General features: G+C 42.1%; 2 protein-coding genes across 10 annotated transcripts in view; one reads left to right on the top strand and one right to left on the bottom strand.

Annotated features, from left to right (window-relative positions):
• SPATA17 (spermatogenesis associated 17) overlaps nucleotides 1-12,802 on the bottom strand; it is a 175,355-nt gene extending 162,553 nt beyond the window's left edge. For 3 of the 5 annotated variants that reach the window (XM_005288739.5, XM_005288740.4, XM_065589433.1), the window contains exons 1-3: nucleotides 12,421-12,549; nucleotides 7,854-7,943; nucleotides 5,839-5,920 (exon numbers count right to left, since the gene is read on the bottom strand). In XM_005288739.5, the coding sequence (XP_005288796.2) occupies nucleotides 5,839-5,920; nucleotides 7,854-7,943; nucleotides 12,421-12,488 (240 nt within the window). In that variant the 5' untranslated portion in view covers nucleotides 12,489-12,549. Of the gene's footprint in view, nucleotides 1-5,838; nucleotides 5,921-7,853; nucleotides 7,944-12,345; nucleotides 12,550-12,663 lie in introns of those variants that run through there. The other 2 variants (XM_065589431.1, XM_005288742.5) reach the window with 2 other exon arrangements.
• GPATCH2 (G-patch domain containing 2) overlaps nucleotides 12,476-25,834 on the top strand; it is a 180,706-nt gene continuing 167,347 nt past the window's right edge. For 2 of the 5 annotated variants that reach the window (XR_010599872.1, XM_005288745.5), the window contains exon 1: nucleotides 12,821-12,953. Coding sequence is in view for 2 of the 5 variants with exons in the window: in XM_005288745.5 (XP_005288802.2) it covers nucleotides 12,898-12,953 (56 nt within the window). In the remaining 3 variants the exon portion in view is untranslated. Of the gene's footprint in view, nucleotides 12,634-12,820; nucleotides 13,240-25,834 lie in introns of those variants that run through there. The other 3 variants (XM_005288744.5, XM_065589430.1, XM_042850198.2) reach the window with 3 other exon arrangements.

A 25,834-nucleotide genomic window follows, 5' to 3' on the forward strand; every position in this document is an offset into this window, starting at 1 on the left:
CATGGGACTATGGCACAGATCAGTCACATGGAGAATTACCCAGACAACTTCCCTTGCTTCACAATACTATACCTGAAATGGAGAGAAAAGGAGGGGGCCTATTCTCCCTTCTCAAAACGTGTGTCCTGGTTGACTCTCCAAATCCTCTCACAATGAAAAAAGCCCCAAGTGTCCACATCAGGAGGCAAAACCCTCCATACCTTCTACCTAGGGACAAATATCTCGACCTCCCCTCTCTTTTACAAACCTCTTCCTCTGACAAGAGTAACAAGCCCTTCTCTCAGCTGATTAAACTGTCATGCATCCCCCTTATGCCCAGTGACAAATAATCCTGCAAGAACTGTTAAGTTTCATACATACAAAGTTTTGGACCTTACAACTTTAGGAGCCTAACAACTCAAGTTCCACAGAGTGTAGGAGCCAGCCAAAAGGGTAGCAAGCTTGTTTCATAGCAGAGGTAACTGGTCAGCATCCTAAGAGCTAATTGATCAGGAGTATGGAGGATATAAATAAGACAGAGAGAAAAGTTTGCTCATCTACATATAACAGTATTTTAACTTTTTTCATTGTACAGGTGATTATGGAAAAAGAGAATGAAGGAAGTAAGAACTGAAATGAAGAAAGGAAATGTTAATTACAGCTTATGATCCTAGAGGAAAAACACCTGATCCTCTAGTAGTAAAATGGAAGCATCCCATCAAGCTTCTGGGTCCCAAAATGGAAAAGGTAAAGAAAGTGAGACAATTTTTTCTAGCATTTTTGTCTCTGGATATTAGCCAGACTGGCACTTATATAGTGAACAATATTAATTAAATCTATATGGTGGAATATGGAGTTGAGTCATTCTAGATAGAGCAGTTTAATAATTGGTGTTCCCTTGGCTGCTATAGCAATTAATGTAGCTATTGTATTTTAATATTCTAGATTTGGTCATTAAATAATACACATTTTCTTGGTTGTTCTAAGCTGATTTAAAAGATACATAGAAATGCTGAGAGTAAGTAACTTCTAAAAGGAAACAAATGCTAACGAAGAATCCTCTCTCTGTCTTTTTCCACCTCCAAACACTTTGTATATGCGTCCAGAATGTGTGACTATGCAACTATTGGATCACTCTCTTTTATGCTAAACAGACACTTTCTTTACTTTCCATATGAGTGAAATCCCGAGGCCCATAACACAATGCCATGTGTATAGTTTCATAGTACAGGGTGCTGAATACAGATGGGTTAAGCCACATTTTCCTGCATGCTACAAAGACAGGCTCTGCAAGCCTATTAACCAGGGATGTGAAGGGTGTCATGTGTGGTGGAGATGTGGCCAATGGTGCACCATGTGCACAGACCTGCTAGCCACAGCCATCACACAGGACTCAGCAAGTTGTGTATGCTACCAGAGGTTAAAGGCCATAGTGGTGATCATGGTTCACCTGGGAAGATGATCCATATATTGCTTCTGGGTTTAGAGAGGGAAAAGTCTGTTTTCCTCGTTCAACTGTTCACTGATTACCAGCTCAAAGTCTGTATGGACCCTTTTAAACAATAGACTTTCTATTTCAGAGGAAAAAAACAGAAAGAATTCTACCAAGTGCATTTAATGTCAGCTTGTTTGGCAAATGGTGTTGTCCTCCTCATTCTAACTGCAATTCAGGAAAACATTTAAGTATCTGCTTAAATCCAATCCTATTCACGAAAGCACCAAAACACTTGCTTAACTTTAAGTATGTGCCTGTGTGCTTTCCTGAATGGGGATAATTTCCTGTATTGTGGCCTCTGTCCTGCTATAAAGAGTTTTATTACAAAATGGACCAATAACTTATAAATCGTTATGCATATCCCTGATGTTAGTATGTAGGGCCTCCTGGGGGTTTACTTCCAAAACATAGCACTTCTAGAAATTATTTTTGAATTCCTCTATAAGTAAATAACAGCACAGTTATCTATCATCATCAACATTCTCCTTTCTTCTCTGTTCTGAAATACTTCCAGGATTCATCTCCACTACGAAAATGATCTGTTACTGATGGGTCATTTTCCTCACATAAATGGATCCACAATGCAACTACATTCAGGGAGAAACATCTCTTCAATGGGAATTGGAATGGGGCCTAACATGTAGCCTAAGTGGTGCACAGGCCTTGTGTCACCCTTCTGCACCAATCAGTAGAATTTACCCAAGAAGTCACGTTGATGGGGATTCCTCAACATGAGTTACTGAATTTGGCCTTGAGACAGCATTGAACTGTGATGTATACAAAGTATTAAAATGTTTTTAATGTAGATCTCTTCAAAGTTAGTAACAAATATGTTCATAATTTATACTGTATTTAGTTACATTGTCCTGAAGCCTTAGAATTCCTTTTATCTTACAGGGATTTCTTGCCCTGTGGGCTGTGTTTCATAGAAAAAAATCTGAGCTACTATTTAAAAAAACAAAACCCAATTCCTTTCCTGCAGGACAAGGCCCCAGACTGTGGAAGAAATTGTCCATTCAGTCCAGCTTGCATCATATGAATAACCAGAATGAACACAAAAGGTTAATTAGAACTTTAACTTGACAAAAATAGTCAGAAAAACATATATTTTTATATCACACCTATCTTTAAAAAATAGTAAGATACATAACTAATTTGCAGGATGACTTCATAAAGTTATAAACTCAATTAATTCTATTTACTGGATTTGGGCACTATGAGGGAGGTACACTGGAATACTAACAACTGAAAATACTAGTAGTGATGCACATATGGAGAGCAGATCTGATGAACCTGAGCCTTTGCTATTTTCCGCATCAGTGCTACTTTCATTTCACAATTTTGAATATAATAATTAAAATGATTTATTATCAAGTAATCATGGGTATTTTGTGCATATGCTTTACCTTGTTTGCTGGCAACTGATACCAATCTAGTCATTATCAGCAGACAAATTTTAAAGTGACCAATTATTTTTTTATCTAACAATTATCATGTCCACCGCATCCTGTTTAATTATCATTAGAGTCATTAAGATAATTGTTAAGAAGAGTTTAACACAAATGTTACTACTATTTTAACTTAAATTTGTCCTAAATTGCTAGACCATTTCATTGTTTGAAACATTCCAAGTTGAGCCAGCCCAGTGGTTTAATAAAGGTAGCACAATATGCTAGTGCACAGACAATTTAGGCACAAGACTCAAGTTCATTCTCTAAATCCAAAGGCATAAATATGTGGGAGCAGTGAGTAAGGAGCCTACTGATTAATAGAGAGAAAGATGCACCTGATATCATTCTGCAGAAACTCACATGGCTAACTCAGAAGTTGTACTGACAAACTCCAGAAGTTGTCAAATCCAATCCTCCTCAGCCAAATTGCTGTTAAGTACAACATAAGATACTGAGGGGGTGAAGTTCTTCCATGCTCACCACTGTGCAACTGAGAAGCCTTATGGGGTGTTTTTGTTTCTCTTTTAATCATCTGGCATTGGCTACTACCAGAAACAAGATGGATGAATCATCTGATCTAGAATGGTAAATCCTATTATCCTGTCTTTTAAATATACAGGCTGTTTTGCCTTTATTTGTCCTCTATCACCTTCCAGAACTTCAGGGGAAGCTTGAGTCTCTAGAGCCCATATAATTTGAAAAGTCTCCATTTGAAGCAATTTCATCTTGTGCATGAGAGAAATTGTCTTTTAAATCCATCCTTCAGACTGATGCTTTGCTGCTCCCACCATTTTCTAATTTCTTGACCTCAGCTTCAAGATACCTGCTTGCCCCCATTGCTAGTTTTTCTCTCCCATCATTGTTACTGTTTCTGCCCAGTTCAGTACATAAACTGGGAGACTTAGAAAATGATGTGCCCTGCACAAAGTGTGTCACAGTAACCACAGTTAAAACCACTTTTCATTTGTTAAGAACTTTCGCAGATGCTATGTAATTAATTTAAAGGGTGGAGAGCTGGTTTATTTTTATTTTAAAATAATGTTTGTTATTCTGACAGACTGAAGGGAATTTTGTGTTAATTCGAAAGAGACTCACTCTTGTCACAAAACTGAATTGCTAGGGCAATTCTTTGAAGAGAAACAATAGAAAGAGAATCAGGCCACTAAGAGCTGAGGTCAAACAGCCTCAAAGGGCAAGGCAATATGCAGGGCACCACTGGTGAAGAACAGTCTTGGGGGGAGGGATAGCTCAGTGGTTTGAGCATTGGCCTGCTAAACCCAGGGTTGTGAGTTCAATCTTTGAGGGGGCCACTTGGGGATCTGGGGCAAAATCAGTACTTGGTCCTGCTAGTGAAGGCAGGGGGCTGGACTTGATGACCTTTCAAGGTCCCTTCCAGTTCTAGGAGATGGGCTATCTCCATTAATTTAAAATTCCTCCTCCATGTCCCCACCCAGCAAAATGATGATGTGTTGTTCCCTTTGTGCCCCATTTGAGAGCTCTACATCAGAAACTTTGTCAGTCTGTGTAACCACTCTCAACGCACCTCCCACATATACACCGCTACCTCGATATAACGTGACCTGATATAACACAAATTCGGATAGAACGCAGTAAAGCAGTACTCTGGGACGGGGGGCAGGGGGAGCTGCGCACTCTGGTGGATCAAAGCCAGTTCAATATAACGCGGTTTCACCTATAATGTGGTAAGATTTTTTGGCTCCTGAGGACAGCGTTATATCGGGGTAGAGTGTATATATAAAAAAATGACTGAACATCAGATGATGCCATTACTATTTTAGCCACAAACTGATTATTGTCTACCAAAAGATTGGCATTTGAATATGTGAATGTCCAGAGATATCTGCCTGTGTAGATCTGGTGATCTGAACAAAAAGTGACATTGACCTGAGTGCAGAGGGTCAACATAAGGCCTATGTGCCACCTGTGTCCTACTAAAGCCCTCAAAATAAGTCTGTGGTCAGGTGCAAGAAACAGAGACTGTTGTTCCTTGGTTCTGATTCTTGAATGTCAAGATTAAATTGCCATCTTCAGAATTTTACTGTATATGTTTTTGAGATAAGTCCAATCCTATTTTTGTTAACTGTTTAGAACATTCACCGGGGGGTGACTATATACCACTTAAGTCCCACTAAGCACACACAGTCACTTTTCAGAAGAGAACTCAATTTAAGCATGTAGTTATCCATTCGCCACAAACAAATTGCAATAAGATAGGAAGTTCCTTGAAAACATGGCCCATAAAGATGACTCAGTCTGACTAACTAGCTGATCAACCAGTGGGGAACAAGTCAACAGTATCTGAACTATTATTACTTAGTACTCTACATTTTTTTCTTTCTGTGTATTTTTATTTCTATATTGAAAAACAACAATTTGGCTTCAATAAAATTAGTCAAGAATAAATGAAGAACAAATTAGATTGGCTGTGATCTGCTGTATGCTCCAAGGCAAAACCTCAAATATTTCAAGGTTCATGAAGTAAGAAATTTAAACCACTAAAACACAGGATAGCGATGTGTAGAGTTGTTAACTTATTCCGTTTTTTTCAGAATTAAGAGTACTGCCAGGAAAACAGCACTTCCAACCAAAAGTCTGTTTCCTGCAATTAGCTCAACACAGACAGACTTTTGCAAGTGCAGAGCTCATTGCTGGATTGAAGCCTAAATCTCCAATCCTGCAAACAGGAATGCATGTGCTCAACTTCACTACCATGAATAGTCCTATTGAAATCAATAGAGCTACTCACGGTAGTTAAGTTAAGAATATGCATATGTGTATGCAGGATCGGGGCCTAAACTCTCAACTTTTGGACTAGACCCAGGGACAAGTTAATGAACAGCTGTACATTTGGGTGATAAAATATTTAAAATAATTGTAAAACCCATTTGTTACCTCCACCATTTTTCTGAAGTGTTTTCTTCCTTGATAGCCTCTCCACCATTTCTGGATATTAATCATCATTTTGTTCAGATACCTAAAACAAAATATTTTGATTACAAATGATTACATTGAAAGAATAATATAGGCAATGCTGTATGTTGTCTATACTTATTCCAAAAAGTGGGTTACAGCAAACTTACTTAAATTTAATCTTATAAAAGTTATTCATTATTAAGCATTACAAAATAGACTTAAGAATGGGTGTTTGTGTGACTGGTTAAACAATTCATGGAGAATACAGTTAATACTTCTGAATGGTCCAGAACTTTTGTTGGTCAAATAGGAAAATGTTGAAAACTGAAAAATTTCTAAAATTTTCAGTTTGGAAGTTGTAGAAAATTTGACAATAAGGAAACATGTTTTGGCTTTGTTGATATTTCTCCAAGGGGAAAAAAAAATTCCCAGCCAGTTTAGGTGCTGGCATAACAACTTTGCTTTGCTTCCTAATACATTATGAGACAGCCCCAAATCCTGCAAAGATTTATGCATATGACTGCACTGAACCTTAAGTGGGGGAATTGTCCAGCTTGCCAGGGGATGGAGAATAGTGCTTTTCTAATGGGGGTTAGGAGACGGGCTTACAAGCTTCTGTAAAGGGGGGAATAGGTCAGTATGGCGATGCTGACTCATCCCCAGGGACTGGAAGGGCTGAGGAATTGAAAAGGGGTGAGTCTGGCAAGAGAAGCCCCTTTCCCCCACACCAGGCAAAGCAGCACCTACCTTCCCTCCCCTTGAGATGACAAACAGGTATGGTCAGGACCTGCCGTGGGCATCATGCTGGCCACTGCTTTGTAGGGGGACTGGAAAGGAATTTCTCCCTAACCACCAGATTGGCCTAGGTGGAGTCTAGTTTTTTTCACCTTCCTCGCAGCAGATTCAAGGAGGGCTTTGTTATGGTGAGTCAGGAAGAGAGTTAGGCTTTGATGTTGCAACTCATTATGTAAGTGTGGGGCAGATGTCCAGTGCAGATACTCCATAAGAAAGGGATACAGTGACCAGATAAATGGCTTGGCAAAGGAATTTAAAAGGATGTGGTTTGTGAAAGGAGTGGAATTGGGGAGGGGGTGTTGGGGCTCCTATGACTGATACAGCAGGCATGACTGGCATGGCACTCCTATGACTGACAACCCCCCCTTTCTTATAACCTACCTTAACCGAGGGGGGGCAGGATGCTAAGGTCCCAGCAATGGGCTGGCTGGGCGACCTGGATAGAAAAGAGGGGAACTGGCAGATGTTTCTGGGTAGATACTGCATGATCATGGAGCTACCTGCACTTTTATCTACCGGGTAGTCCCAGACAGCTAATAATAAAATTGCAGCCTGATTCCAACCATATCAAGTGTCTCCTGTCCTTCTTTTGGTATTGTCGGACAATGACTAATTTAAACATGTGGGTAGTCCCATTGTTCCCAAGTATGTAACACTTTGCAGAACTAGGACCTCAGTTTTTAATTACATGATCACATGCTATTTCTCAAATAATAATAATACCTAGCAAGCCAGAGCTAGCAATAGAACCCTCGTCTCCTAAGTCAAAGGCTAGTGCTTTATCCAGTAGGCCACATCATACAATTCTTTTCACATTATCCACAAAATCTGAGGAAGAAAAGTTTGTACAATAGGCACTCTTGATGCACAACATGCCATTTTTTTTCAAGTCAAACTCAGATATCCCTAGAATACTGAAAGAGTGTTCTTAAAAAAATGCTATTTCCATGCCATTCGTCAACTTTTGGACCTCAGCAATTTTAGCTATACAATTTTTTAAAAAGTCACAAGGATTTTTTGCAATGGTAATGTATATATTTTTATGCTACTCAAAAACAGAATAATCGTTTTTGTTCACATTTTACAGAAACATTCACTTTCAAAGAGAGAGAGAACAAGCTAAGTATAATATGTGAGAATTTTGGAAAGTTCTGAGTGACTGAAAAGATGGGTTAAAATAGAAAAAAAAATCATAATACCTGATGTATGCTCGGACCCTGCAGCCTCGAAACCAGCTCTGGATTTGTACAGCAGCATTGTGCTCTGCTTTTCTGTATTCATCTACAGCTCTGAAAACATTTTTTCAAAATAATCTCTTTGTGATTAGCATTCTCAGTAGTTTACTTTAAAATCAAAACAATAAATCAGAGGGATTTTTTTCATCTAAATTTTTTCTTAACGGGACAACTTGTGTTCTTTTTAAACCTTTCTTCCCCCTCACCCCCCAGCTTAACATATTACCATTCTTAGGAATGATGCAAAACAAAATATCCCGTGATGATTAGATAGTATAGAGATAATTAAAGCCCCAATCTTGCAAGGACAACAGTGCAACGGCTCTGCTCTATTTTAAGGATTTTATTATAAACAATATAAAACATCTTTGTTAACATTCGTGGGAGGGGAACATAAAGTAACAGAGGAGACCAGAAATCATGCAGGATGAAGAAAGAAGGCTAAAAATAATTTTACGTAAAAAAATGTAAAACATCCCAGTTGATGGGATCCAAATGGATCCTGGGTTTTTTTGTTTTGTTTTTTGTTTTTTTAAGGAAACATTAAAAAGATTTTTTGGGGTAAGCTACTGCAGCATTAGAGGAGTTGTAATTTGTGTGCTGACACATTAATTTTATGTGCTTTTTTCTAATGCCTGAGAAACATAGTTCCCAGGTACATGTGATATTGAACAATGATGCCAATATGTTATGAACTTCTAGACTTCTTATGCTTTAAATGAAAAATGTGGATAACACTTTATTTTAATTAATTAGTGCTGAATTACAATAGAAATCCTATAGAGGTACATAAAATATGACATTAACATGAATATCAGATAAATTCACTATGATCAGTATTATCACAATGAGTATTAAATGAATTAATTATGTAGAAGTAAGGGCCGGATCCATAGCCCACTAAAATCAATAGAAAGACCCATTGACTACAATAAGGTTACATCAGGCTCTAAATGTGTTACCAAAGCTGTACTGAAGCAGCATACAGTGAAAAAAAGGCTGGGAGGTCGTTGTCATCTTAATTAAAAGTATCTACTATAACTATTGAAAATCCAGTTCAGGCTGAAACATTTTCAAGATAGGTGACTCTGGAAGAAGAGGTAGAATTAGACAATCTGGTGAACAACTCATTTGTCATTTCATACATCACAGCCCTACTTTTCAAATATTCAGCACATATTGCTTAACAGCTATTTCATGGGAAATGTTCAGTGAGATGAAGATGATACTATTAGTTCCTCACCAATACTAGAATTTTCACAATAGGCATGGAGAAGCATGTCATGGATGAGTTTTGGAGACATCGTAGAGGGCAAAATGGTAGGATTCAGAGATAGCATCACTGTGTGCTGTGGGAGGGGGAAGGGAAGAAAAGAGTACAAAAGTATGATGATGTTGCAAGCCCAAGGAACGCAGAATCTAATGGAATTGCCAATGGTAATGAAGAAGGGAGGACAAGGAGGTTTGGGGGGAAAGATAAGGATTCAGTTTTCAATTTCTGGTGGAGGCAGGTCATCCAGGAAGAGATGTTGGTGAGGCAGCTGAAGATATGAGATGAGAATAGGCAGAGAAATCGAAGGATACAGGTAGGTCTGAGAGTTGTTAATGGTAAAAGCTGTATGATAAATTAGGAAGTCTAAGTATAAGGTAGTTGTAAAGAAGAGAAGAGGGCCAAGTGCAAAGACCCTAACGGAGATTCTTAAGGAGCATTCAGACAGATAGTGCCAGAGAGAGAGACAAGGGAGAGGCTGTCTATTAGGAGAGCCATAACTGTGTCAAAGGTAAAAGACACATCAAGACCAATAAGAATGGGGAAGAAGACTTGCTACTTGGCCAGAAAAACACCATTAGTAACATTGTTAAGGGCAGTTTCAATGCTGAGGGGCAGAAACCAGCTACAAGATCATTTCTAGTTTCTGTTTAATTATATCTTTTCACAATAAAGTATCAATTAACAATTATTAAATTGCTGAACGAAACTATTTGAAAGTATACTTTAATCTTTATTGAAGTATTACAATCGCATTTTTATTATTTACTATCACCTTTTTAAATTATTTTCTTATTGCTTCTCCAAACTGCCCCCAGCACATTTATTTGGGTTAGAAGAATCTCATTATTTAAAGTTTGCAATAAGGTTTTGCTCTTTGAAAGTGATCTGTTCTGTTGGTATGTAATTTATTGTACTAGTTGGTAATTTCTTCTTTACATCTTCATATCGGACAGATATTACTCTTCCACTCTTTCTTGTCACCATTGTACTAGATCTGGTTTGATGGCTCCGTATGTCTCTTGAAAGTTACTGTATCTTTTGTTCTATTTTCTCTTGTAATGTTTATCTTTTGGTAGTGAAGAGCCCTTGCCAACACTAGAAAGATAACAATTGGAGCTAGGGTTTGGTTTTCACCTTTCAAACTGCACATTCAGTTTGAATGTCAAGGGTTATCTTTACTCCATTCACAAACATTTACTGTGACTTATGCTTCCAAGTAACTTTCAATAACATGAAACCAAGGCAGACACAAAATAAATGTTATTTAATGCACTTTCATTACCTACAGTGTTTTGCATATACACATACAATGTATTTTGAACATGGACTACATTGAGAATAACTTCACCCAAAACTGATTTCAACTCACAATATTATGGCACTAGTCAATATAATTATTACTGACTCTTTTATTATCTGAATCTGCAAAAGTGATTTAATTGTGAAATTCTTAGAGAAAATAGGAGTGTATCGAAGCCACACAAGGTAATTAGCATATCAATATATTTAGCAAACACAGCAAATTACACAAGTCTGATATTATTGTCACCTATTAAAAATCTCAAAGAGATGGACATAATTAATTCCGTGTCCCTTTTATATTTTAAATATATGTGTCAAAAACACAAATATGGGTGACTGTTTTTGCATTTTTAATTGGCTATAGCTGTAAGAAGCACATAAATTGTCTACTTAGGTGTGCGAGCGGTGTGTCCAGAGGTTACAGCTTGAACTGCAAGTCAGGATTCTGGACTCTATTCCAGGCTTGCCACTGACACACTGTCCTTTAGCAAGTAAAGGACTGTCCTTTCCATACCTCTCTTTATCAGGAATAGGGAGGTGGTATTATCTCTGTATATGGCATTAGGGAGACCATGAGTGGAATACTGTGTCCTGTTCTGGTATCCACACTTCAGAAAACATATTGACAAATTGGAAAGGTTTCGGAAAAGAGCTACAAGAATTATTTGAGATTTGAAAAATAGGCCGTATAGTGAGAGATTTAAGCAGCTCACTCTATTTAGTTTATCCAAGGAAACATTAAGAGGTAACTTGATCACAGTGTACAAGCACCTACACAGGGGAGAGAGTACAGATAGTAGACGACTTTTTAATTTAGAGGAAAAAGGCATAATAAGATCCAATGGTTGGAAGCTGAAGCTAGACAAATTCAGACTAGAAATAAAGCACATTTTTTAAACAGTGACGCTTATTAACCATTGCACCAATTTATCTAGGGACATAATGGATTCTCCATCACAAGACCGGATATCTTTCTAAAAAATAGTGATAGCTCAAATAGAAATTATGGGCTTGAGGCTGAAATTACTGGGTGAGGTTTTATAGCCCCTGTTGTACTGGAAGTCAGAATAGATTGTCATAGTGGCCCCTATGAAATCCCTTGACAAAATAGGTAACTATTTAAGCACCAATATTTTGCTTAGCTCTGGATGAGACATTATTCTCTTCTCTACGGACCTTACCATTTAAATAGTGTGTTGTATAAAATGCTCAGGAAACTCCAGAAGTGGATGCTAATTTAGAGCTGTTAGTTATATATATTATTTTAGTGAAGAATTTGGGACACCATTTTTGTGGTATAACAACACTCTCCTTAATAAGCAGAATTACTATTGCCTTTGGTTTCTACAAGGGATTGCCCTGAGAATCATTGTCTGAGCTTATGAAACACTAAGTCACAAAAAAGTGTTCCCCCAGAAGAATGATATTTTGTTGTGCCACGATGCTAGCGTAGGGTGACCAGATGTCCCGATTTTATAGGGACAGTCCCGATTTTTGGGTCTTTTTCTTATATAGGCGCCTATTACCCCCCACCCCTGTCCCGCAACATTTTGATATAATGTTGCAGTGCGGTAATATGGCAACATTTTCACATGGCATGATAACTGTACGCTCTTTGGGACACAGACCTCCTTTTATTCTGTGCCTAGCCCCAGGGGGTCCTGATTCTAATTGGGGTTTAAGGGTGCTCGGGGAATATAACTATTAAGCACTGACAGTGATCTGAGAGTGCTAACTGGACATGGCAATGTCCCAGTGACAATGCAACACTGCGCTGGTGCAATGTGGTGACCTGGGGACGTGCCATGGGGGTGATCTCGCAAGGTGAACCATCATTTGGAGAACCTGTGTCCCATCCCAGTGCCCTGGCCTGGCTCTTACCAGTGCTCCTCCCCAGAAGGGAAGTGCTGTGAGGCCAATACAGAGCCACGGGGGCGGGGGCAGCGGGCCCGTTACCTGTTCCTATGGAAATATTCCTCCCTCTGGCCTGGCAGCCTCCCTTGCAGCCTGGCCAAAGTGGCCATGTTCCCCCTGCCCTGATGGTGTACAGGCCGTCACCATGGCAACCAGACCGTACCACATGGCTGAGGGGGAGGTAATTCCTCCCTACAGGCCCCGCCGGCCGGGGTGGGGGAGAAGGTAGGACACGGTGGAGTGCTGGGGATAGTGGTGAGCGAGACCCGGAGCTATGGGCCGTACCATCCGAGCTCCCTCCCGGCAGCGGACCGCGGGCGGGGAAGGCAGGAGGGATGGTTGGGCCCTACTTCCTGCCGGTGCTGTAGCCGCTTCCGGGCTCCTAGCATGGGGGAGTGAGGCGCGGGCAAAGAGCGATCCCGACACCCCTTCTCGCTCGCCCGGCTTCGGCCGCCTCCCCGAGTCTCTGCGAAGCGGCATCAGCTTCCCCGGGGAGCGGCCGGGGGAGGCGCCGGGTTCATGTTCCGGGTCGCTGAGCCCAACCCGACCCGAGCTCAGGCGGCGAGAAAGAGCTGGTGAGGCCGGGCTGGACGGGGGCGAAGGTGGCCGGCTGGCCGGAGGGGGGTGGTGGTGTCGGCGGCAGCTCCTTGGTTTGGAGGTAGAAGCTTTCCCGGTGGGGCCACAGTGCGCTGAGCGAGAGCTTCCTGGGGCTGGGGGGAGATTGTGGGGTTGGGCCGCGGGCTGGATTCCCGGTCTCTGGAGTTGCTCCCTCTAGACGCTGCTATCTCGTTCCTGCCACGAGTGACTCCTCCTTGGGGTTCATACCCACACGTCTCCAGAGCATCTGGTGCCAGGTGGCAGGTATTTTATTTAAAAACGTTGCCGCTTAGGCGTAGTTTGACTTCTATATTGGGGGGGGGGGTCTCCAGTCAGGAGAATGGGGCATGCATGGAGGAAGCAAATTCCGTGCCTTGCGGGGGTTTGCCGTTTGAGGGAGCAACGCCCCGCTGCCCGTCCCCAAACTACGCCCTTGCTCTGCCGTAGAGACTCATTTCTCCTCTCTTTTACCAAACGTCTCCGTTCTCCTTTCTGAACCCTCTCCCTCCCCTTTTGCCCATCGGACAGTGTGGCTGCTGGTTACTGCCAAATTATTGATGATAGCCTTATAAAGGGGATTGAAGACATGAACTATTGGCAGATTTGTCACATGAGGTCTTTCACCTTTCAGTCACCTGCTATTTTATGGGTGAACAGTGGGCTGTGTGCAAAAGGATTTGCTGCTCCCAGACCAGAAGATAAAACCCCATCACCTCAAACGTGTTGTTTATATTGTATTAGAACCTGAAGGGCCTGGTTCCTTTGTGATAGCTGCATTGTAAATACACATTTAGACATGTTCTCTGCCCTGAACACCTTAAGTTTTATCTGAAACAAGACTCAACAAGTGGGCATTGCAAACAATAGTCAGAAAAGAAAAGCACAGCAGTCATGTGTTCCCACCGGATAGTTCTGACGTAGTAGTTCCAAATAATTTACTTTTATTGTTGGAGTGGCGTAAGGGGAATTTGACAAAGGAAGTAGAAAAGGAAAGAAAGGGAAGAGTGGTATATGTATGAGTGGGGAAGAAAGGGAAAGTGGGAGGGAAGGCTAGAGGGCCATGAAGGGTTGAAAGTGTTCCATTGGCAGTAGAAGACCAGAGAGGGATAGAAAGAAGATGGGACAAACAGCCAATTGACAGACAAAATGCATAGTTCTTTGCAGTGTTGTTGTAACTATGTTGGTCTCAGGAAATTAGAGAGATGAGGTGAATGAGGTAATTTTTTTTTTTTAATTGGACTAACTTCTGTTGGCAAAAGTGACAAGCTTTTGCGCAGCAAACAGCTTGAAAGCTTGTCACGTTCGCCAACGGAAGTTGGTCCAATAAAAAACTCTCCCTAAAATGAATAATGTCCACAGTCCAAACTGAGAATGCAGACTGCTGATATCACCAATATTATGAGAAGGTGTTGAAGATCCAACGACAACTGGAGCATTATAGAATTTTATACTGGGTTGCTAATGAAAACTTCATGTACTGGCCCATGGTTTTCTGCATTAAATGTTAGAAGCATCCTGGTAGAAAACATTGTGCAACCATCATGTAAACCTTTCTTTGCATTGAGTTAAGAGGAAGCTTGAGGTGTGGGAAATTTTATGTGACCACTACACCAAACGTTGATTAAGAAGTGTTAAGATTCTTGTGTTGTTAACTTTGCATTGGGTACATAAAGTTTTCCTTTCCTTACACACTTTTCACTTTTTTGTATCATTCAGAAAATAAGTTAGTTTCAAAACAACCAAAGAAAACCTTTAAAGGTTCATTACAAAGACTGGAAATGAACACAAGGATGCTACAGTCCCACTGTTATAATCAGATCTGTTAGTGTAAACCAGGATTGTAGGATGGGGGCCATATGTCTTGTGGCTCCTTTCCGGTCTCTTCATGGAAACAGCATTATTATTAAAATTCTTGAGATTTTATACTACTATACCACTAAAACTGCTCAGCAGTTTTTGTTCTAAATTAATCAAGGAATTGTTGGAAAAGTTTAGTGTTGGTTTAGAATGGAGTTAAAGGTTAGAGGAAGAATAACAAGGAAGGTTCCAAGCTAGGAAAACAAATGATGGTAGAGCTTCCACCTCTAGTGGTGACCAGGTTACACAGATATTTATTCTGGGGGTGCGTGTGTGTGCATGTGTGTGTGTGTGTAGCATATTACACACACACACACACAGTGGTCTTGGAGGAAAAGTGTACCAAAGTAGTTTTCTTTTAATTGGACAAAAATAAGATATTGTACTCAAACTTTTGAGCCAAAGAGAGATGTTTCAAAGGCAAAACCAAGTGAAATACCTCTAATTAAAAGTTTTGTTATCTTACTGTTGTAAATAGTTTCCCAAAAATTCTGTGAAAATTATATTTGCTATTCACAGGAGTCATGAAATAATGTATATCCTGAAAGAATTGGCACTCTGAGACAGCACAGTAACATATTTCACATCCGACGAAGTGGGTATTCACCCACGAAAGCTCATGCTCTGATACGTCTGTTAGTCTATAACAGGGGTTGGCAACGTTCGGCAGGCGGCTCGCCAGGGTAAGCACCCTGGCGGGCCGGGCCAGTTTTATTTACCTGCTGACGCGGCAGGTTCAGACGATCGCGGCGGGCCAATGAAGGCGGTGAGAAGCCGCGGCCAGCATATCGCTCACCCGCGCCGCTTCTCGTTTACCCTGGCAAGCCGCGTGCCGAACTTTGCCGACCCCTGCTGTATAAGGTGCCACAGGACTCTTTGCTGCTTTTACATATTTCACACTGATAACTAATAGATTGTATGTCCTCTATTTTACTTTTATGAGTGATAACATACTACGGTCCCTTTCTTTTAAAGAGGCAGGTTATAATTGTTACTAACTACTACTGAATGATCAAGCCATAATGCTAACCTTGATTGTAAGTGCAGGGTTTTATGGAAGTTGGCTATACTGGCCCAAAGAGATTGCCCAGAACAGTTTGGTATAGAGAGAAGAATCCAAAATCTAGTTATCTTTTTGAATTATAGTTTGCCAGCTCTGGAGGTCTGCTAAATATACTTTGGACTACACCTCAAAACTATTCGCCCTTCATTCCTCTGTACATAGGTTATCCAGGAAGCTGTGCTTCAATGGAAATCTATTTTAGTAACATTTGTAATATTAAGGAACCAAAGAAAATTAATTTCTCATGATATAGTACTTGACCTTCTGCGGAAGCCATACCTTTAAGCTTCTTGAAACATTAGAGTTCTAAAAAAGATAGTAATATGGAGAATTCAAGATAATTCCATCATACCTCCTTAGTCTGTTTCAGCAATGTGTTTTGCTTACTCTGGATGGCAGAGTCTATATCTTAGTTGAGTGTTTCTCAGATATCTTATCAGTACACACCACCATTTAGGGAAAGCTTGTGTTTTGGACACTGTTTGGCTCTTTGATTATTCTGATAATGATTTTGTCATTCCAGCATATAAACATTGTCTAATGGTTGAAGTAGCTCTTACCTGGACAATTAATGAGGTCTTTGTATCAAGTTTTTGTTGCTGCACTTTATTTCACTTCATTTACGTCCATATCTTAAAAACAGCAATGATAGTTCTTATTTTCTTTAACAAGTAGTGTCAAACATGATATTTCATGTAAAAGGCCTTGATTTTTTTTTTTTAAAAAGTGTAATGGTAGTTTTAATAGTATTGGACACGGAAGTATTTTGATGTTGAAGTGATGTACATATATTGTAGCTGCTTTTATTTATCTTGGAAAGAGTATGGTTTGTTTCTGATAGTGAATAGAGAGGAAAGGGGTCAACATTTAGTAAACTCCATTAAAATTGTTTTAGATAAATGTGTGGGTCACTGGAGGCAAACTACACTGTTAGTGCAGCAATATCATCTGTGAGAGAAGAAATGGTTTTTGTCACTGGCTGTGGACAGTTGCTGTAACCGTGTTTTTACAGTCTAATGTTAGGCATACTGAACTATGGGTTATATATTAAAAATATTTTGGGGAAGGTCCAGCTTGTGTTATGCTGTATATTCCATATTATTAACATTCCTGAACTTTATCTTTTCTGACTGAATGCACTCTGTATTTGCTGTTGACAGTTGTAATTCATTGTTAACTTTTCAACCTGTTCCAGAAACACACATTTCTAAATGTCTCTTTTGGGCCAGCCTTTGGATAATACTTCAGTAAAAAGAATTCATTCCCACCTGCAAAGTATAAGATTGACTGTCAGGAGTCCACAAAATAAAAAGCCAAAAAAGGGATATGCTGATAAGTATTAACTTGCTGGAAAAACACTGCAGAATGTTAAAAGTGGTTTCTCACTATAAATAAATAGAAGCAGTTAGACTAAACTTTCTAGTTTCTACTCCCATTCCGTAATTCATACAAAAGAGAAAAGAGACAACTGTTAAAATAAATCAAATGTACTTTCTTGGGTTTTCAAGAGTGGCAAAATCTTGAAGTGAGCTCTGTGTACACTACAGTAAAAAACAGGCTGGGAAATTCAATTATAACTTGGTTTGTATTCTAAACATGCAGCATAGACTTTGATTTGACAAGAACAAGTAATCATGTAATCATACTAAGTGAACATGCTGAAAGGTCTGTAGTACGAGTTGATCTGGTCTACACATGCCAAACAAACGCATTTGGTATTGTAAGGCAGGTAGGTTAAGGCCATGTTGTAATTGTTGTGTAGACGAGGCTGGGTGAATTTTCTTCTGTTCAGTCAGAGGTGTATTAGGATCAATTAAAAGATTTATATACGGGGAAAAGAGTACTTGTCAGTTAATTGCTGACTACTGAGTACTTGTCATGTGCAGGAGCACATGAGACTCATAAAACTTGATTTACAATGGGAATTGAGAACCTTATTGCCCGATGCTTTTTGAAAATTTCTCATTGATTTCCTAAGCATGTTCCCTTCAGATGAGTTTTCTGCTATGAATGGGCACAGTCCATTACAAATCATACTTGTATCAATAGGTATAGAGAAATATGATAACTTAAAGTATGTAACAGGTAGGGGTTCCTATTTGAAACTTCAGACAATGATATTAGAAGTCTAATTAGCATTCACTAGGACTGTGAGAGCTTGTCTACCCAGGGAGATTGACCAGCAAAACTATAGAGATATAATTATACTTCTATACCTGTGCCATTATACCCAGTGGTGAGCTGGAGCTGGTTCGCACCTGTTCGCACCAACTGGTCGTTAAAGGGGTGGGCAAACTGCGACCCGCGGGACCGTCCTGTCCGGCCCGCCTGAGCTCCCGGCTGGGGAGGCTCCCCTGACCCCTCCCCCACCATCCCCCCTTTCGCAGAGCCTGGTGCCAGCGCTCTGGACTGCTCCTGGGCAGCCCTGCAGCTCCTGCCGCTTTGGGGGTGGGGCTGCAAGCTCCAGTAGGTCGCACGGCATCCATACGCTCTACCCTGAGCAGCATGGTAAGGGGGCTGGGCCGGGGCTGGGGGGAGAGGTTGGATAAGGGGCAGGGAGCAGTTGGAGGGACAGAGGTTCTGTGGGGGGGGTGGTCAAGGGACGAGGAACGGGGGGGTTCGGTAGACGTGGGAGTTCTGGGGGTCTGTCAGGGTGGTGGTGGATGGGGTCGGGGCAATCAGGGGACAGGGAGCGGGGCAAGTTGGGTAGGGCCTGGGGCTCTGGGGGGCAGTTAGGGTGGGGGGATCTCGGGCTTGTACTCACCAGGTGGCACTTAATAACTGGTTCCCTACTGGGTCAGCGGCAGCACATCGGCGGCGGGTCATTCACTCGCTCCGGGTCTTCAGCGGGACTGAAAGACCCGCCGCCGAAATCCTGGAGTGAGTGAAGTGCCGCCGAAGACACAGTAGGGAACTGGTTATTAACATTCTGGCAGCTCATCACTGGTTATACCTCCCCATGTGGACACTCTATTTTGGAATAAACTAGTGTGTGCACATGGGGAATTATACCAGCATAGCTATAGTGGTGTGATTTTACTCCTATTACTGCCAGTCAGTTTCCCCATGTAGAAAAGCCATAAGTAAGGGAAGGCCAAATCCTCAGAGGTGTGGTGGAACACAGTGAGATACTAAGGTTATGTCTGCACTGGCAGAGTTACAGCGCCAGGAGTTACAGCGCTGCTCAGAGAGCGCTGAAGGGAAACTGCTGTTAAATGTTCACACTGGCAGCTGCCTGTGCAATAGCGTGTTCATACTTGTGGCACTTGCAATGGTATTCAGAGTGGTGCACGCTGGGCAGCTATACCACAGAGCATCTCTTCCTCTTCTGCTGCTAAGAGTTGTGGGAAGACAGAGGTGGTCGCGAGGCATCCTGAGTCCTGTCCCAATGCCCTGTGATGCATTGCTTCACATCTCTGCAATCCCCGTACTTCCATCCGCATTTAGTGCCAAGTTTCAATGGTTTGTGTACTGCGTGCTCTGCCTCTTCAGTCTGCAGGAACGGATCCCGCACGGTTGACCAGTATGCTGCTTGCTCTGACCAACACGTCATGAGTGGCTGTGAAGTTATTCCTTAAACTACAAAGGCAAAAGCAGTTCGACATTCATCTCACTACCCGTACTAGCTATGACACGAGATTGCATGTGGCATTCACAGAGGTGATGACCAGAGTGGAACACTGCTTTTGGGTTCGGGAAACAGGCACTGAGTGGTGGGATCACATCATCATGCACGTCTGGGATGAGAGCAGAGGCTGCAAAACTTTCGAATGAGGAGAGCCACATTCATGGGACTGTGTGATGAGCTCACCCCAGCCCTGCAATGCAAGGACACGAGAATGAGAGCTGCCCTGCTATTGGAGAAGCACCTGGCAATTGCACTGTGGAAGCCGATCGGTCACTAACCAAGTTGACGGTTGGACTCGTGTTGATGGAAGTGTGCAGGGCCATTAATCGCATCCTTCTCCGAAAGACCGTGACTCTGGGCAATGTGCGTCACATTGTGAATGGCTTTGCACAAATGGGCTTCCCTAACTGAGGAGGGGCGATAGATAGCATCCATATTCCAATTCTGGCACAAGACAATCTAGCCATCGAGTACAATCATCGGAAGGGGTATTTCTCTATGGTTCTCCAGGCGCTTGTGGATCACCATGGGCATTTCATGGACATTAACGCAGACTGGTCCAGAAAGGTGCATGACACATGCATCTTTTGGAACATTGGCCTGTTCAGGAAGCTGCAAGCAGAGACTTTCTTCCCGGACCAGAAGATCACTGTAGGGGAAGTCGAAATGCCCATTGTGATCCTGGGAGACCCTGCCTACCCTTTAATGCTATGACTTATGAAGCCATACACGAGGAACCTTGACAGCAGCAAGGAGCGGTTCAACAACAAGCGCAGAATGACGGTTGAGTGTGCTTTTGGCCATTTAAAGGCCCGCTGGCGCTGACTATATGGGAGGCTGGACCTGCCAATGACAATATTCCTATGTTTATAGCCACGTGCTGTACACTCCATAATATTTGTGAAGGGAAGGGTGAAAGTTTCATTCAGGGCTGGACCACTGAGGCTCAGCACCTGGAGGCTGAATTTCAACAGCCAAAGACCAGGGCTATTAGAGGGGCGCAGCGTGGGGCCATAAGAATCAGGGATGCCTTGAGGCAGCAATTTGAAGCTGAAAGCCACTAATATTTATTGCTATGCTTGGGAGTGCAGCACTTATAATGCTAGGAGGTGATTGTGATTGGTGCAGACAATGCACTGTGAAGGTTTAAGAAAATTGCTTGTTGTTTTGCAGGGCTCTGTTTGCTTTCAGTTGATGGAATAAAGATTACTTTCAAACCAAAACAATTCTTTTATTAAAAAACAACAACTGGACGAGACAAAAAAAAAATCAGCGCTGGGGATGAGGGAAGGAAGAGTCCCAGGAGGAGGTGGGGTCTCAGGACGGTTAAAGATTTGTGAATCTCCAGGGTTCATATCCAACTTTGTCCTTTGGAGTACAGTGCAGCAGGTACTGTACTTCAGCAGGGCTAAACTACAGAGGGACAGGTGTTGAGTGCAGTGGGTACAGGGAGTCCGCAGGGCTGGACTGTGACAGGGCAAGATTGGAGTGCAGCGGGTACAGACTAGAGGCAGAAGGTTGATAAGAGTGTGTTGGTGGTGTCTGGGGATGCATGGTAAAGAGTTTTGCAACAGCGGCTGCAGGGGAGGGTGGGCGTGAAGCTGCTCAATTTGAAGTGCTAGTAGCACCTGGAGCATGACCGCTTGGCAATCCATAACATTTAAGAGCCACTCCGTGGCTTCATTCTGGTGCGCCACATTCTCCTTTCGGTCCCTCTTCTCGCTGTCCCGCCACTCCTTCGATTTTTGGTTTTCGGCCGTGGAGTGCATCATGACATCACACAGAAAGTCCCTTTAGTTCTTCGTGGCCGCTTTCTAATTCTGCGCAGCCGTTCAGCCAGCAATAACAAAGAGGGAGGCTGGGCTCCCAAGGTCATCTCTGTGAAGCCAAAATGCAACATTTTACCAAAGCAGTATTGTTTGCAACAAAGAGAACACTGATTCAGTGATTTAAAACACAACCACTATTCACATACCTGTCACTAACTGACTGAGGGAGTCAATCAACAGCCTGTTCCGCCGCTCAGACTAAGCATGTGGTGGTGGTGGTGGTGGTATGTGCATCATACAGAGATAAGCCTGCTTTCTGCAACCCTCCTGCCCCCAACAACTCACCTCAGCGATTTCCAAAATCAAATCCGCTTACCAGGTTCCTCTTGTCCTGTTTGTGCTTTGCCAAGATTCAACAGCTGTGACTGGCTAGCCTCCTCTGAGGTAGAAAAGAGCTTCTGGCTGCATGCGTCTCTGACCTCCTCCAAGTCATCCTCTGCCTCTTGGTCCCCCTCCACATCCTCGTTCAAGATTTCCTTCTCCTGGCTCTCGAGCCGCCGAAGTCTTCACAGTGGCCTTCGCAGTGGAGGTGGGGTCGCCACCGAGTATTGTGTCCAGCTCTGTGTAGAACTGGCAGTTCGTGGGTGCAGCACCAGAGCAGCGGTTTGCCTCCTGCGCTTTGTGGTAGGCGTTCTGCAGCTCCTTCACTTTGACCCTGCACTGCAGTGTGTCCCATTCATGGCCCCTTTCAGTCATGCATCGTGAAATCTGTCCATAGGTATCATAACTCCTATGGCTTGAGCGCAGGTGGGACTGGACAGTCTCCTCTCCCCAAGTGCTGATGAGATCCAGCAGCTCAGCATTGCTCCAAGCGAGGGATCGCCTGATGCGTGGAGCAGACATGGCCACATGGAAAGATGTGCTGAGACCACTGCACGCGTCTCCGAGCAAACAGGAAGGGCACTTTCAAAATTCCAAAGGAATTTACGGAGTGGGGATGACCGTTAGTCACTTGAGGGCAGGACAGTAGAGTTCAAACCAATGACCAGAGAGGCAAGAACACGCATTGTGGGTACACCTCCTAGAGGCCAATCACAGCGCTGTAATCGACCAGGGTGTCTACACTGGCACTCTCGTTGGGGTGTTTTTTTTTTTTACAGCGCTGCAACTGCGCAGTTTCTGCGCGCTAAATGACTTGGCAGTGTGTACACCTCGGGAGTTACAACGCAGAAAGCAGCTTTACTGCGCAGAAACTTGCCAGTGTAGACAGGGCCTAACACTTTGGTCTAGGCCAGGGAATAAAAGCTCTGTAAATAGACAGTATTCTAATCAAGTGTTATGCAACAAGGAACAAAGGTTGCACTGAAGTGCGTTATGTTCTTGATAAGCAGTCTTTTGCCAACCTACGTATTTTGAATTTTATCAAATGTTGAATATAGTGACTATTATGCCAAAGATGGGACAGTGATAATTTTTTTTTCTAAGTGCTGAACTTGATTTATAACTGCCTATGTGCTGACGAGAAATTAAAAAAAAAAAAAAAAAAAAAAAGGCAGTGTTGTACCCTGAGGCTCCCCTCATGCCAAGTTAAAACACTTTGAAAACCCCCTTAATATCTGTGAAGATGCAGCTCAACACCTCTTTTTTATTTTGTGAGCCTGAAAAGATATGAAGTTATCTTCACAGGTGTTAAGGGGGCTGTCCTGTCACATTAAGCTAACTTGACTGAAAACTTAAAAACCCACCCTACCCTGACAAACAACCAAACCATTTCTTCCCATGTAGGTAAGGCCAAATGTGCTCATATGCTAAGGCCTTCTCTACACTGGGTTTTCTCTGTGTATTTTTTTTTTTTTAATAGTCACTGATATACCCGTATTGGTGCAAACTGTGACTTGCATTTCTTTGAAACTGGTGTAAGCTGCTGTGGTGCAAGTCATGGTTTACATTACTACAGCCATAGTGTTGGCTAAAATGTGTAGTGTAGACAAGTCACGAGAAAGGGAGAGAAGGAGAAGATGGCAGAAATAGAGAAAATTATCAAATCTAAAAATGGACCTATTCCAAGATTTTCCTGTATAACTAGGCTGTCAGCCAATCTGTAGATTTGATTGGCTACCAGTTACTTTAATCTGTCTGAATTTTTCGATAAACAATGCTTTATTTGCACGACTACCTCTTTCACTGATATCTACTGTAGTTATTTCTCAAAAGCAAGGAAAATGATTTCTTGTGAGAGCCAGAAGGATTAAGGAGAAGGAACCTGATTTGTGTTTCTTGCTCAAAGGTGAGTGCCAGAAAGGTGCACATTCCTGGAAGGTGCTGCGAAGGTGTTGCTTGTAATTAGCAAGAGGCACGGGAAATGCCTGATTATGTCAAGGAATGACAGGAATAAGAGTTCAGTCATTATAGCAGGCATAGAAAAAGAGTTGAAAATAAACATACGTACAGTTTGGCATCATGTATTTATCAAAATTGAGATAGTAGACTGTACTACTCTGTCTTTATGATTATGGTGATGTGTCTTACAGCTGGCACAAATTATTTTCTTCAATTACTTCTGAAATTACTGAAAATAACAGCACAGTTCAAGAGACGTCTCCTTGTAGGTAAAACATTTAATGGTGAATTTGAATTTTTTCATAACTAAATTAGAATTCACCTAGTACTCTTGGTCCATAGAACTCAAGAAATTTAAGAAGGTGGTAGTATTCCCATTTTATATAGGGAAACTGAGAGACAATGAGTTAAGTGAGTTGTCCAGGATTATACAACAAGTCACAGGCAGAGCAGGAAAGAGAGCTCAGGTATCCTGCCTCATGTTGGTGTGTAACCATTGGATCATCCTGCTTAGCACCTTTAGGCCTGGGGTCAGTGATGGGTGAGTGAGTAGGGGAAACTTTTGTGTGCTGTATGACTAAAGTCTGTCTCCATTTGCAACCTGCTGATGTTGGTAGAAAATGGCTGACTCATGTCTCCTTTTGTCCTGTTCTAAAACTATATGAACAGCTTTCTTCTGGACACTCACCTACACAATTTATTGATCAATGTTCTTGCGCTAACACAGTAGTGAGCACTAGAAGAAAGGAGGCTAATTACTTTGGTGTCAGTCTGATCAATTTGTTTTGATTCCTTCACCTGGGTGTTCTGCAGTAAATCTTATTGGTTTTTTTTTTTTTTTTTTTACTCAAGTACACACATGTGTGAGCCTATTGAAGTATACTTGCTGATAAATATAGGTATGTCTACATTGCAGTTAGATACCCGTGGCTGGCCTGTGCCAGCTGACTCAGGCTCCCAGGCTGCGGAACCCTGTGTAGACTTTTGGGCTTGGGCTGGAGCCCAGGCTTTAAGACCCTGTGAGGTGGGAGGGTCCCAGAGCTCGGTCTGAGCCCAGAAGTCTACACTGCAATGAAACAGCCCTGTAGCCCGAGCAAGCCCCGCGAGTCTGAAGCAGTTGTCATGGGCCAGACATGGTTTTTTAATGCTAGTGAAGTGATGTGAGCTGTGGTGCAGAGTAAAATTCTTTCCTCATATCTGCATGATGCCTCTTAGTCAGATAGTCTGTTTTCTCATAAAGTTGTGCTATTCCTACTGATTGAGTGTGTAGATCAGAAAGGACAACTTTGCCTTTAATCTTCTAGAATTTCATTTAGGGGGAAGGTTCTCTCAACTTACTGTCACTTTAGTGAATCAATATTTTTAAAGATCAAATAGATATCAGTCTTTTGGGAAGACAATTAGTCACTATTAATCTTACATAATCAAAAAATTAGTGTTTCAGATTTATCTTGGCATTTAGGTAGCATCAAGAGACAATTATCTTGTGACAACATTGTGACGTTCTCCTGGTATTATTTGAACCAGTAATCTGCTAGGTCACTCCAATCCTTGACTCTGGGAGCCAGCCCTACCCTGCTTTGCTGTGAGAACCTTCACTCCTGGGCTGTTCATGCTCAACTTCTAGCATGTAAGCTTCTCCCAGAATGTGAGTGAGCACTTTTGGCTAGCCACTGCTTTGATAGTGCAACTGAATGACACTAGCCAATATCTCCGGTCCCAGACACAACCCTAGGAACCTCCAACTTGCAGTGTCCAGTTATGCCCACTGGACGTTGCAAGTTTATATGAGTTTGTCAGTTTAACAAAGAAATTGATCTGTACCAGGCTTGTTATCCCAAGGGGAGTCTTTGACACGCTTCAAACCAAACACACTGCTTCAGGTAGAATAAACAAACAGATTTATTAACTATAAAAGATAGATTTTAAGTGATTATAAGTCAAAGCACAACAAGTGAGATTTGGTCAAATGAAATAAAAGCAAAACATATTCTAAGCTGATCTTAACACTTTCAGTGCCCTTACAAACATTTTCATCACAGGCTGGCTGGTTGCCCTTCAGCCAGGCTCTCCCCTTTGATCAGCGCTTCAGTCACTTGGTGGTGGTGTCTGTAGATGGAGGTGGCAGAGGAGAGCGAGCATGGCAAAGTCTCTCCCCTTTATCATGTCCTTTCTTCCCTCTTGGCTTTGCCCCCGGCACCC

This window comes from Chrysemys picta, chromosome 3 (genome assembly GCF_011386835.1).
Source record: "Chrysemys picta bellii isolate R12L10 chromosome 3, ASM1138683v2, whole genome shotgun sequence".
NCBI classification, from domain to species: Eukaryota; Metazoa; Chordata; order Testudines; family Emydidae; genus Chrysemys; species Chrysemys picta.